Genomic DNA, 13,224 nt, shown 5'->3' with positions numbered 1-13,224 from the left:
AATCCGCAAACTGAGAAATCATCCATAAACACTTCCATGATACCATCTAGGTAATCTGCAAAGATTGACATCATGTAGCAATGGAAAGTAGCTAGGGCATTACAGAGGCCGAACGACATTCGTCTGTAGGCAAAATTTCCATAAGGGAATGTAAAGGTAGTTTTTTCTTGATCTTCAGGGTGGATAGGTATTTGGAAGAATCCAGAGTATCCATCTAGATAACAGAAGTAAGAGTGTCTGGCTAGACACTCCAACATTTGGTCTATAAATGGTAAAGGGAAATGGTCCTTCCTAGTTGCTTTATTTAATTTTCTATAATCTATACACATCCACCATCCTCCTTCTAAATGTTTTGCTACATGTTCGCCTTTATCATTTTGCAGACTGTGATGCCTCCCTTTTTAGGTACTACATGCACAGGGCTCACCCACTTACTATCCGAGATCTAATAGATTATACCTGCCTCAAGTAACTTAAGAACTTCCTTTTTAACGACATCACTCATTATAGAGTTTATTCTTCTCTGATGTTCCCTGGAGGGTTTTGAATCTTCTTCGAGCGAAATGCGATGCATGCATACGGATGGGCTTATACCTTTCAGGTCAGAGATATTATATCCTAAGGCTGAGGGATATCTTCGTAAAACATCTAAAAGTTGGTTCGTTTCCTCTTGGCTCAAGGTAGCACTGACTATAACTGGACGGTTCATCTTTTCATCGAGGAACTCATATCTCAGGTTCTTAGGCAGTTCCTTAAGTTCTAAGGTTGGTTTCTTAGGGCATGGCATAGGATCTGGAGTAAGGGATAAACATTCGTAAAGGTTATCATCGATGTAGGGTTTCTTAAAGTCATCATCTTCCCTTATGGGAGTTGATGGTAACGTAACTATTTTTATAATTTCTTCTTGTTCTAATTCTCTAACACATTCATCAATGATATCTAAGGCATAACATGAGTCTCCCATCACAGGTGCCATAAGAAATTTCGAAAGTATAAATTCTATTTTCTCGTCACCTACCTCAAATGTCAACTTTCCTTTCTTGACATCTATTATGGCTCCTGCAGTCGATAAGAATGGTCTACCTAGAAGGATTGGTATATCATTGTCCTCTTTGATGTCCATGACAACAAAATAAGTAGGGATAAATAACTGACCTATCCTAACAGGAACATCTTCTAAAATTCCTATCGGATATTTAACAGATCTATCGGCTAACTAAAGTGAGATCTTAGTGGGCTGTAATTCTCCTAAGTTTAACCTCTCACAAACTGCTAAAGGCATTAGGCTCATACTAGCTCCTAAGTCTAGAAAAGCTTTTTCGATGACATGATTACCCAAAAGGCAAGGAATGGAGAAATTTCCAGGATCTTTATCTTTCTTTGCTAATTTGTCCTCGGAAATAGCATTACATTCTAAAGGCTTTGGATCGTCAAGTCTACGTTTGTTGGTAAGGATGTCTTTGAGAAACTTTGCATAAGAAGGTATTTGGGTGATGGCTTCTGTGAAAGGGATTTCTACATGAAGTTTTTCTATAACTTTAATAAATTTTTGATACTATTTATTGATCTGGCTTTGTTTGAGTCTTTGTGGATATGGTATAGGTGGTTTATATGGCGGGGGTGGTACGTATGTTTTATCTTTAGGTTCTTCTCCTTTATCTCGACCTTCCTGGTTTTCAGATTCTTCTGGTTCCTTTACTTCGTCAGTGGGTTTTGTACATTCCTTAGAAGTTTCGGGTTCACTCAATATAGGGTTTGGTGGCCCATCATAAGCGTTCCCACTTTGTAGGGTAATGGCATTGGCTTGTCCTCTCGGATTTTATTGAGGTTGTCCAGGGAATTGTCCTCCAGGTGTAGTCTGAGGGGCTTGGTTTAAAGCTACCTGAGGGATCTGGGTTTCAAGCATCTTGGTATGAGTAACTATTTGGTCAACCTTGGTTCCTAACTGTGTAATCAATTTGTTAACATGAATGTTTTGGTTCATGAACTCCTTGTTTTGTTGGGTTTGAGCGGTGATAAAATTTTCCATAATTTTCTCAAGGCTCGGCTTTGATGGCACAGGTTGCATAGGTTGATTTGATCTAGGGGCTTGATAACTAGGTCTCGGAGGTGCATTATTTTGGATAGGGTTATTGTTTTTATAGGAGAAGTTCGGGTGATTCCTCCATCCAGGGTTATTGGTATTCGAATATGGGTTCCCTTGGGTGTAGTTCACTTGCTCAGAGTGGGTTTCGTTTAATAGACTGCATTTTGCAGATTGGTGTCCTTTGGTTCCACATATCTCACAATCCGACGAAACTGCGGCTACATTATTCGGGTTTATGCACATATGCTCGACTTTGAGGGCTAATGCGTCCATTTTAGCTTGCATCATGTCTATAGAGCTTAGTTCATGCACTCCTCCTTGGGCTTCCTTCTTCTCAATTGTCGCTCGTTCGACTCCCCATGATTGATGGTTTTGAGCCATATCTTCAACGAGGGCACTAGCTTCAGGATAAGGTTTGTTCATCAGAGCACCGCCTGCGGCAGCGTCGATGGTCATCTTTGTGTTGTAATGAAGTCCATTATAGAAGGTTTGAATGATTAACCAATTTTCTAAACCATGATGTGGGCATGCTCGTAACAACTCTTTATATCTCTCCCAAGCTTCGAACAACGATTCTCCTTGGTTTTGGGTAAATCTAGTTATATGGTTTCGAAGAATGGCGGTTTTACTCGGGGGAAAATATATAGCAAGAAATACTCTTCTAAGGTTATCCCAAGTCATAATGGAATTGGGTGGAAGGGAATCTAACCATGATAGGGCTTTATCTCTGAGGGAAAAAGGAAATAATCTTAAACGTATTGCCTCAGGAGAAGCTCTAATGGTTTTAAAAGTGTCTGCTAATTGAAGAAATATTTTTAAATGTTGGTTTGGGTTCTCAGTAGCGAGACCTGCGAATTGTCTCTGTTGCACTAGTTGCAACAGGGATGGTTTAAGTTCAAAATTATTAGTTGGGATGGTTGGGTTTACTATACTAGAACTAGGTTCTTCATTAGATGGTTGAGCGAAATCTTTAAGAGGTCTTTGGTTTTGATCTTCGGTCATATCTCTCTTAATTCTATGAAAGAATAAACGTGCGCGAACGTAACGTTCAGGTTCCGCCAGAGGGTATACTAAGCTTAAACTTCCGGTGCTGCGAGTTCTTCGCATTGACCGGCGGGAAATAGCCTAAGTCTAAACGATATAACAACAGGGAAATGAAATTTGAAGAAATTGGTCCCCGGCAACGGCGCCAAAAACTTGATGCGGTGCTTCTCACAAGTATACGAACGCGTCAGAGTAATATAAAAGATTGTCGAATCCACAGAGACCAAGTGTCAATCTATCGTTATCTATTGTTATGGTGTTTATCAAAGGCAATCAAAATAGGTGTTTTTTGGAGTGTGCAATGAAAAAGTAAAGTGTTGAATAAAGATTAATTAATAAAGACAGGGTCGAATGTAATTCACGTAATCAATTAATAATCCAAGTACTTGCTAATAGAATTACTTATGGGCAATGTTTCCTACTTTGAAAATAACTAATTTAACAGGAACTGTCGCTTTCGCGTATTCAGAACCGAGTTGTAACCCCTAATCAAACCCTCTTATTGTCACTTATAAAAAGGCCCGCATTGCGTTAGAGTAGTAAACCTATTTTTAAGAAATATAGTATCTTGACTAAGTTGAAAAGTATTATAACCTGGATTTCTTAACCAAAAGAGGCTCTCACGAACCAGACTCTAAACTTATAAACGCGTCCGAAAATAGTTTTTAAAATCTCTTTTCTTCTTAAGTTAAAAACTCCTAATGAACTAAACAAAGCGCTTTCGCTGTTTTTGAAATAGTTAAAAACAAATAAGTTTAGATAGACGTTGGACAACTTTCGATCTTACCCAACGGAGTTGAAGTACGGGAAAACTTAATTTGAAAGTTAAAATAGCCCTTAAGTGCTTTTATGAACAATTGTACGGATTATCGGTTTAATTACAATCCTTACATTCTAACCTTATAAATTTAGTTAGACATGGTAAAGTAAAAGTGCATTAAAATAAATTAAAGTAGTGCGAGTGCGGAAAGTAAATAATTTAAAGCAAGTGCGAGGAAATAAATAATTTAAAGCGAGTGCGAGGAAATAAATAATTTAAAGCGAGTGCGAGGAAATAAATAATTTAAAGCGAGTGCAAGGAAATAAATAATTTTAAGCGAGTGCAGGAAAATAAATAAAAGTAAAGCGAGTGCGGGAAATAAATAAAAGTAAAGCGAGTGCGGAAAATAAATAAGATAAAGACAAGTAATAAAAACCTGCTCCAATCGGAGGGTTGAATAAATTGTAAAGCGGAAATGAAAATGGCGGCAGGATTAACTTCCTTCCAAAGTGCTCCAAACTCGAATACATACTCTATCACAGACTTGATTACACAATTGTGGTAACACTCTAATGCGAAGCGATTACCACTTTAAAATACTGAATATATGCCTAAGTGAAACAAAGTCGCTCTGAGTTTGCCTCTGTTCTAAGTTTGGATGATTGTAAAAGTGATTTCGAGTTTCTATTTATAAGCAAGTAAAAAGATGGAAATGACAAGGATGCCCTTCAACTTAAAAATGGGAGGGAAAACTTTTCCTCTTGTGGCGCCCGCCACAAGGCCATTGCACCCTCCACAAGGCCAATCTGAGGCGCCTTAGTGGAAGTAGTGGGGAACGTGGCAGTTGAGGGAAGTTGAGTTTGGACACGTCATGGCAGGGTCTATGGCGCCAGCCATGGGGTAAGCCACAAGTACAAAATGCTGAATTTTAGGGTTTTTAGCTCTTTTTCACTCCTTTTCTCGATCGGGGCTCCGATTAAAGTAAAAACCTGAAAACAAAGGAAAACATAGCAATAACACAACAAAATGATAATAAAACAACTAGAATGCATGTGAAATCGGAGTCGAAAATACGGTAAATTTTAGTGTTATCAGTCGCAACCAGCTTCTTCAAATATCTATGAGCAAATCTTACCACCTGAACCGGGGACAGGGAGGCTGTACACATCCATCCAAACCTTCTGTGTTGCTGGGACAAGAATCGTCGGAAGTTTAACCTTTTTACCCGATGCTAGAAATTTTTTTGCGGCAGCCATGAAATCTTCTGTTTTCCCACCCGTACAAGATCTTATGTATACTCTGTCAATTTTCACATCCTTGCACTCCCTTGATAAAGCTCGATTATCCGGTGAATGAGGCTTGGCCACCAGTGGCTCCGACTTTGTGACATCAAATCTACACTCAGAAAGAAATCTTGCTTGCTGGTCACTATAAACTAGTTCATAGGCACAAATGTTTTTCCCTCAAGATATTTATATATAACACTGTCAGGAGGAATAACACCGTTCTTTTCTCCAGCTTCAACTACCATGTTGCACAATGTCATTCGTTCTTCCATAGTTAAACTTTCAACGGTTGAGCCAACAAACTCCATAGATTTGTAAGTTGCACCAGCCATGGATATTTCACTAATAATTTGCAGAATTAAATCCTTTGCAAGAAAATAACTTGGCATTTCTCCATCCAATACAAATCTCAGAGTTGGAGCCACCTTGAGCAAAAGCTTCTCTGCTCCCAAAACAAAACCAGCATCAGTATTACCGATCCCTGTTGCAAATTGACCAAATGCTCCAGCAGTACAAGTGTGAGAATCAGTGCCCAAGAGAACCTCTCCAGGCCTACAATGACCTTCCTGAGCAAGAGCGATGTGACAAACACCTTTGTAATCTGGATTTACCTTAAAATTACTAAGATCCTTAATATCATAAAAGTACTTGATATTTTACTCCTGACAAAAATCCCCGAGTATGTCTACATTGCGATTGGCACGTTCATCACTTGTGAATATATAGTGATCAGGTATTATTACAAGCTTTTCACGATCCCAAACCTTAGCATCCTCACCAAACTCCTTCTTAAAAATCCCAATAGAACCAGGACCACAGACATCATGTGTCATCAAAACATCAACATTGACCCAAATATTATCCCTAGGTATGACCTTCTCCTTCTCAGCAGCTCTAGCCAATATCTTCTGGCTGTCTTCACTGATCCAGTGGTAGAAGGTTGGCGTTGTGTTTGCTGAGGCGGGGTAACTGAACAAGAGATACTCCTGGAAGCGTGTTTCTGACATCACTGAGAAGATGATGATGATGAAGGGAAAACGGAGAGACTCAGATCCCTCTTGGTGTGGAAGAAGAAGGTGGTCGGTGGAGGAACAAGGGAGGAAACCATTGATTGATGTCTGAGAAACAACGACGACAAGTACACTTGAACAAGATGTGGCGGCTGTATACGGGGATGCCAAATATATTTCACCTTCCCTGTGGCTCATTCGCCCTGATGAAAAAGTTGTATCTTTTACTCGAAATCTATTGTTTCTGATACGGCCCAGAATTGGAAATTCTGCTATTTTTACGGTCGCGACTCTCTCAATTAGATATGGAAAGTCAAATTTGCAGATGTTATATCCAATAATAATATCAGGGTCTACTTCACGGATAAAATCCCTCTAAGCTAGCAGGACTTCTTCTTCTTTATCAAATGACATCACATCAACACCAACAATAGGGGAACATAAATTAAGGGTCATCACATTACGAATTAGTGGCTGATCTTCTCCTTGTAAAGTTACCAGATTAGCAATCTGGATCACAGGATCTTGGGTAGGTTCGGGGAAATGTCCTTTGCGACCAACACATTTAATGTCGAAACTCAAAATCCGAAACGGTGCCATCTTTGAATATTCCCCTTCTGGAGCATGACTAATCAAGTTGGAATACAATCAATCAAATTCTAACTGGCAGTACGACAAGCTTTTTGTTGCCTTCTTATATTTTCCAGCAGGAATTTCAATCCAATTTCCGCCAGCTATGCTGCAATCAATCATGAAACGAAGAGCAAAAAGTACATTGCTTTCATACGTCATGATGCTTTTCATGCCAAGACCATCAAGTTGAATACCTCTATCAAGAATACCACGGCAGCTAGCAACCATCGTTGGGAGTGCAACAACAATTTTGAGAAAGGGATGAGATTTTAATTGTCGATAGTACATAATGCTCCTTCTCTGCGTCATTTCAACACGACGAACAAATTTTCCTACATTGTTGTTTCTATTGGCTTCTCTCATCCTAGCCTCAAGAATTTGATGAAAATGGGAGATATCATCTGATCCCATTCCAGGAGGACAACTGACGTAGAAATATGGTTCAAACCCGTGAACCTTGCAGCAAACATTGTGTCCTTCCTTTGTCACTCAAAATATTCTAATTATGGCAGCAGGTCCAGACGAGTTTGGTAGCAATTATTTATGAATCTCTCCAATTATATAATCAATCTCTAGCTGCTGAAAAAGAATGCTACAAGATTGAGAGATATAGTCCTGGGAGGGGGGAGGACGGGTCCACTTGGAGAGACGAGCATCTTAAATTTGGCAGACATTTCATCATACATAGATTTGTGCTTATCTTCAGCGAGAAAGGCATTGTTCAACTGAATATCAAACTTTTTTCAAGAAATCTTCGTCGACGACAGCAGAAATGTCGAGAAGGGGATTACCCAATGATTCGGTAATGCTGCAGCATTTCGCCACTGTAAGTTGGATGATATGCTATGCAATATCATGTGGAAATAAGGTTATGATGATGATTGCACTGACTTTGTTCACATGGCTGCGGGACGCATGGTTTGTTGGCTTCAACGGATAATGGTTATCATGGAGCAAAGCATGGTTTGGTCATGGGGATGATTTGGCATATTATTTGGAATTAGTTTTTGGTAGTTTTGGAGTGAGTTCGTGGGCTACTGTTGCATGTTACATTACCTACATCATCCTGTTATTCGTTTTTGTTTACAGTATTTGGATGGTGACTTAAATGTGTTATGGTTTAAAATGTATGTAATTAGAATTGAAATATTGTATGTGAAATTTCTTTGAATTATGAATGAATGAGAAAATGGATATGAATGAGGACCCAAAACGAAAATGTTTTGCATTTGACACATAATTTCTTTTTTTAAAAAAAAAGGGGTGCGAACTAGTAATATGACAATGAGGGATGAATAATGTTTATGAGGGAGACAAAACATGGATTGAAGTGGGACACAAGAAGGAAAGTCACGTGGTTCCTCTTGATTCTATCAAGTGAAGAGAGGTTCCCAACCTTGCTTAGCTATGGATAATAACTATCTTGCACGAAAACAAAAAAAGCAAAGCCCAAAAACATGGAACGACCGTGGTTGCAAGTCTAACAAATAATGTTTGGTGGATAACATCATGACCAGATGAAATGGTCATGATGCAACTAAATGACCAATTGGGAAAGTTTTCAGGACCAAAATCAGGGTATGATAGGATTATATTAGGGTGATTAGGAATTAATCCCTAAGTAGAAATTGATTAAAGAGAGAATTTTAGATGGTAGAGACATTATTTTGATTTAGAAAACTAGAATTAAGTAGGATTAATTAGATTTTAGTTGTTTTTAGAATTTAGTTTAATTTCTAATTGTTAGGTTAAAACCAACTTCAAGACTTGATCAATTCTTAGGCTATAGTTAGATTTTAGCTAAGATTTTAATTTGTATTCAATATCATATTTTTGTGAATTTCCCATTTTACCCTTTAGGGGTTATTTTGTCATTTTCATCATACAATTACATGATCCCTTTAGACTAGAATTTGACAATAGAATTTTATTCAAGTCTTAACAATTGCATGTTCCCTTAGAATTGGTACATAGAATTTTAATCAAGAATTTTGACTAACCATAACATGCTCCCTTATGTTAGTTGGATCATTTCTAACCCTTAGATTAGGATTAATCTTAATTTTAATTGTTTCAAACCCATGATTCAAATTGATCAAAAGCAATTTTGATCGATTAAATCCTTTGCACTTGTATAATCCCACGGTCTAAATTGAGTGACCAAAAGACCCTTGGTCACTTACTAGGCCTTGTTTTTCCTAAGCTGTGGAACTCGAAGCCTCGAGTCAGACTTTCAATCAAGGTATCCTCAATCATACCAAGCAGTGGATAATACGAGCATATCAAAGGTGGCATCTTCTAGAGCTTGTTAAATCAAGTCTAGAATTGTGTGGCACAAGCCTTAAGAAATGGAGAAGGAATGGGACTGGAGAATTCGTACCCCCATTCTGAATATCTTTGGGTATGGGACGAATGACCTAGTCTACATCGTATTCAACTCTATTCATAGACTTTAGCACAATTCTAATCATACGATGACAAGTCTCTCTCTCTTCACAAAGAAATGCAACAAGCAAGGACTACATCAACAACTTATCAATCATAATTCATATTGTACGACACGAGCCTTATGAAATGGAGAAGGATGGGAATGCGGAATTCCTACCCCCATTTTGAATATCTTTGGGTATGGGACGAATGACCCAGTTGCTCATTGTATTCACCTTCATTCATAGACTTTAGTACAGTTTGAATCGGACGATTGATAAGGTCTTATTCATCAACACAAAAAAAACAAAGACCCTTCTCTAGCAACTAGAAAGTTGAGACGAGAACCATATGCCACGAGCCTTAAGTGGTAAAAAAAGAATGAGACTGGAGCTTTCCTACACTCATTATGGATATCTTTGGTTGCGAGACGTTTGGCTCGTTGCTTATCGTATCCATCTTTACTCATAGACTTTAGTGTGGTTCTTATCCAATAACTATCAAGTCTATTCTCCTCTTTCATTCAATCATTCTATCATCTCTTCTTGCCTCCTTAATCATCTTGTTTTCAGCCTTAGTAGGCTGAACTACGAAAGCTCTGATTTCCTTATTGCACTATTAGGATATATAGGCATGAGAATTTAAGTTCTTCCCGAGTTATCCTATTTATCAAACAATCATTCTTCATTCATCAATCAATACCATCTTTTTGAGATCAAATATACTTCTCCTTGGACTCCTTGTACATATTTTTAGGACGATTTAGCGGCAGTCCACCTCATCAATCGAGAGTTGTTTGGTTGGCACCTAAACACTTAATTTGGTCTTTTTTTGCTTTACCCTATAGTGGTAGCCTTGCTAGCCCACGTACTGGTAATCACCTACCTTGCTCTTTAATTTAGAGTCTATCTCTTCTTGGATCCAAGATATTGTCCTTCTTTAATCTCGAACTGTTTGTTCTCCAGCAAGTGATACATTATTCCTTGTACTATACAGTACTGTAATCATTCCTTGAATTGGTGTTTGAATTGTGAATCCCCGTTGCTTAGACAAATATCTCTCTCTCCTTGTTTCATGGCAGTTAACCTCTGAAATTGGGTTTGTCTTGTGAGTCCCCATTGCTTGGACAAATACCAGTTTATACCATTTTGTTGGTACAAATCATACTTTTCATCATTGTATATCTCTCTCTATTCTTGTGGTTCCACAAACTACGATTTCTCTGATTTTCTCTATGCATGACGAGAATACATAAATATAAGGATGTGAATCCTTGGCGAGCATACTTCTATTTTTTCCTCCTGCCGTCTTAGGGCACCATTCATATCTTTCACTATCCATATTCTACCTTCATTCACTCCATGTGATATATCAGTTATCTTTGAGCCAAATACACTACCTCTTTGCGCTCCATCTTGTGTCCCCTTGTGAACTAAGAGATGTTTGGGTCATACCCTTAAACACTTATTTCTTCGTATTTTCAGCATTACCTTATTGTGGCAGCCATGCTAGCCCACGTACTGGTAATAGCCACCTTACTCTTGGGTTCATGTTTTCACCCTTGTTGGAGTTCAAAACGCAATCCTTTGGTTTAAACCATACTTTGATCACAACTTCTTTTCACCTCCCTCCTTTAGTTCTTTGAACTACGGAGCTATGAATTTCTCATTGCACTATGAGTATACGTAGGCATGAGGGCCCCAATCCTCACTGAGCACTTTATCTATTCTTTTTTCCTTTCCATATTCTTTTGCGAGTAATCTTAGATATCACACCTATTCAAGCGAGAAGAATCAAAATTGTTCCCATGGAGTACCATGGATGTTTGGGATGCTAATACCTTCCCCTTGTATAACCGACTTCCTTACCCAACATATCTCTTTCCCCCGGGTTTTATCGATGTTTTCCCTTTCCTCTGGGAATAAATAAAGTTCGATGGCGACTCTGTTGTATGTTCGAGCGTGCGATATGCTCGGGCATATTTCCCCTAGCTTCAACTTGCGAATCTGCTAGGGACGCTTCTTTGCTTGGAGTACTTCCTAGTCGCTAAAGGAATCGATCCTAGTTTTTATCGCTTCTCTGTTAGTTTAGGTGTTTACCTTTATAGATTTACTCGCTTTATTTATCTCATTTTTTCATTGCTCTAGATATTGTTATGGATATTATTTGTTATGTTGTTGTTGGGTTGGGGTTGATACTATATGAGTAAATATCTACAACCGAGCTTAGTATACACATAGGATAGACTCGTGGATAGTCATGTACACCTGTATTTCGCGCGTTGGGTTGTCACGAGAACTACAGCCAGACTAGATTCACTTGGAAGTAATTTTGTCCCGTGAGTATTCACTATGGTAGCGTATTTCCATTTCGAGTCGATGACTCTAGGAGACCTTCTAGGGACCACCTTGGAGCATAGTTCATACCTATGAGGGGGATATGGGTTTTTTCTTACAGGAAACCATAGACTCTACCTACCTTGATACTCATATTGCGTCTAACTTTTGAACTTACAGCAAATGGCAGATACTGATTATTCATAATGTATTATAGTTTTGAATCTACGTGATCTATATCATTCCGTCATGCATTATCATTCATCATGACAAATATTTTTTCATGTGCATTTCTTTACTAGTAATCCAAGAGCCCAGTTTGTTGACTAAGCATCTGAGACGAAGCATGACTTCCGAGAGAAGGGGCACTCACAGTTACAAGTTTGTGGAGCCTCAGTTGAATGTTTTGAGAGGATTGGGGGCATGTCTAGTTCTTGGAAACAGAGATGATTCCAAGAAATATGATGGCAATCTCCTAAGAATCATGAACATTGAAGTCAATACCATTTTTGTGCACATTCAGGTGCAATTCGACGACCCTCCATTGAGATGCTTTACATTCCAAGATTACTAGTTGGCGCCCATATTGGAAGAGTATTCACATATTATAGGTATTAGGATCAAGAACCGAGTGCCTTATGTTTATACTAAGGAACTCCCCAAAAACCAAGTCCTTGTAGAAGCCTTCCACATAGGGAAGAAGGAAGTGGAGTTGAACCTGAAACCTAAGGGTGGAATTCATGGCTTCACCTTAAAGTTTCTCGCGGATAGAGCTACTACCTTCACCGAAGCTGGGAGTTGGATGGATTTCAACGCCATTCTAGCTCTACTAATCTATGGGATCGTATTGCTTCCTAACATGGAAGAATTCATGGATCTGGCTGCTATTCACATCTTTTTGACTCATAATCTTGTTCCTACTCTTCTCGCTGATCATTACTACTCCATCCATGTGAGGACTCAGAAGAAGAAGGGACCATTGTATGATATAACCCTTTGTTGTATAGATGGTTTATTTTGCATCTACCCAGTAAAGGTCATTTCATCAAAAACAAAGACAATTTGAAGTGGTCCCAGCAGATCATGTCCTTGAACACCGAAGATATTTCCTGGTATTCTCGAATCTACGAAAGTGTCAAACTCATCCTCAATTGTGGTGATTTTCCTAATGTACCTCTTCTTGGTACAAAAAGGGGAATCAATTACAACCCGAGGTTGGCATTATGACAGTTGGGATACCCCATGGTAGATAAGCCTGATCCCAGGAATGTGGAAGGTTTTGTCTTATATGAAGGGGTTGATGATCCGGAATTAATCAAGAAGATTATCTAGGCTTGGGGAGCAATTTATCCTCAAGGAAGAGCATAAATGGGTAAGAAGAACTGGATTGTCAGGGAAGCTTACACCAAATGGGTAAAAGACAGAGTCAAAGATATATTGCTGTCATTTCCATTTGAACCATCCATAAGCATCAAGCCTCATAAACCCGTGATCAATCAAACTTCTGAAGTCGATGAGCTGAAAGGAACTATCAAGACCCTGGAGAAAGAGAATACCGATCTCAAATATAAACTTGGTAAGATCTCCTTGGAGAAAGAGACTTTAAAGTTCAACCTGAACCAGAAGAGAGACAGAGCGTGTC

At 38.7% G+C, this 13,224-nt stretch overlaps 1 protein-coding gene and 1 non-coding gene across 2 annotated transcripts; one reads left to right on the top strand and one right to left on the bottom strand.

The window, feature by feature from the left end:
• The first annotated feature begins 2,597 nt into the window (after positions 1 to 2,597).
• On the top strand, positions 2,598 to 2,704 carry LOC127132976 (small nucleolar RNA R71). Its single transcript, XR_007806978.1, has one exon. It is a non-coding gene; the product is annotated as a small nucleolar RNA R71 (small nucleolar RNA).
• Positions 2,705 to 5,008: 2,304 nt separating this feature from the next.
• LOC127130381 (3-isopropylmalate dehydratase large subunit, chloroplastic) lies at positions 5,009 to 6,384 on the bottom strand. The gene is made up of 3 exons (XM_051059401.1): positions 5,920 to 6,384; positions 5,374 to 5,805; positions 5,009 to 5,311 (listed from the first exon to the last, which is right to left on the bottom strand). The coding sequence occupies exons 1-3, from the start codon at positions 6,382 to 6,384 to the stop codon at positions 5,009 to 5,011; spliced, it is 1,200 nt and encodes a 399-aa protein (XP_050915358.1).
• Positions 6,385 to 13,224: the final 6,840 nt, after the last annotated feature.

The sequence above is a fragment of the Lathyrus oleraceus genome, chromosome 3, assembly GCF_024323335.1.
Source record: "Lathyrus oleraceus cultivar Zhongwan6 chromosome 3, CAAS_Psat_ZW6_1.0, whole genome shotgun sequence".
NCBI classification, from domain to species: domain Eukaryota; kingdom Viridiplantae; phylum Streptophyta; class Magnoliopsida; order Fabales; family Fabaceae; genus Lathyrus; species Lathyrus oleraceus.
This window is presented reverse-complemented; position numbering and strand designations above follow the sequence as displayed.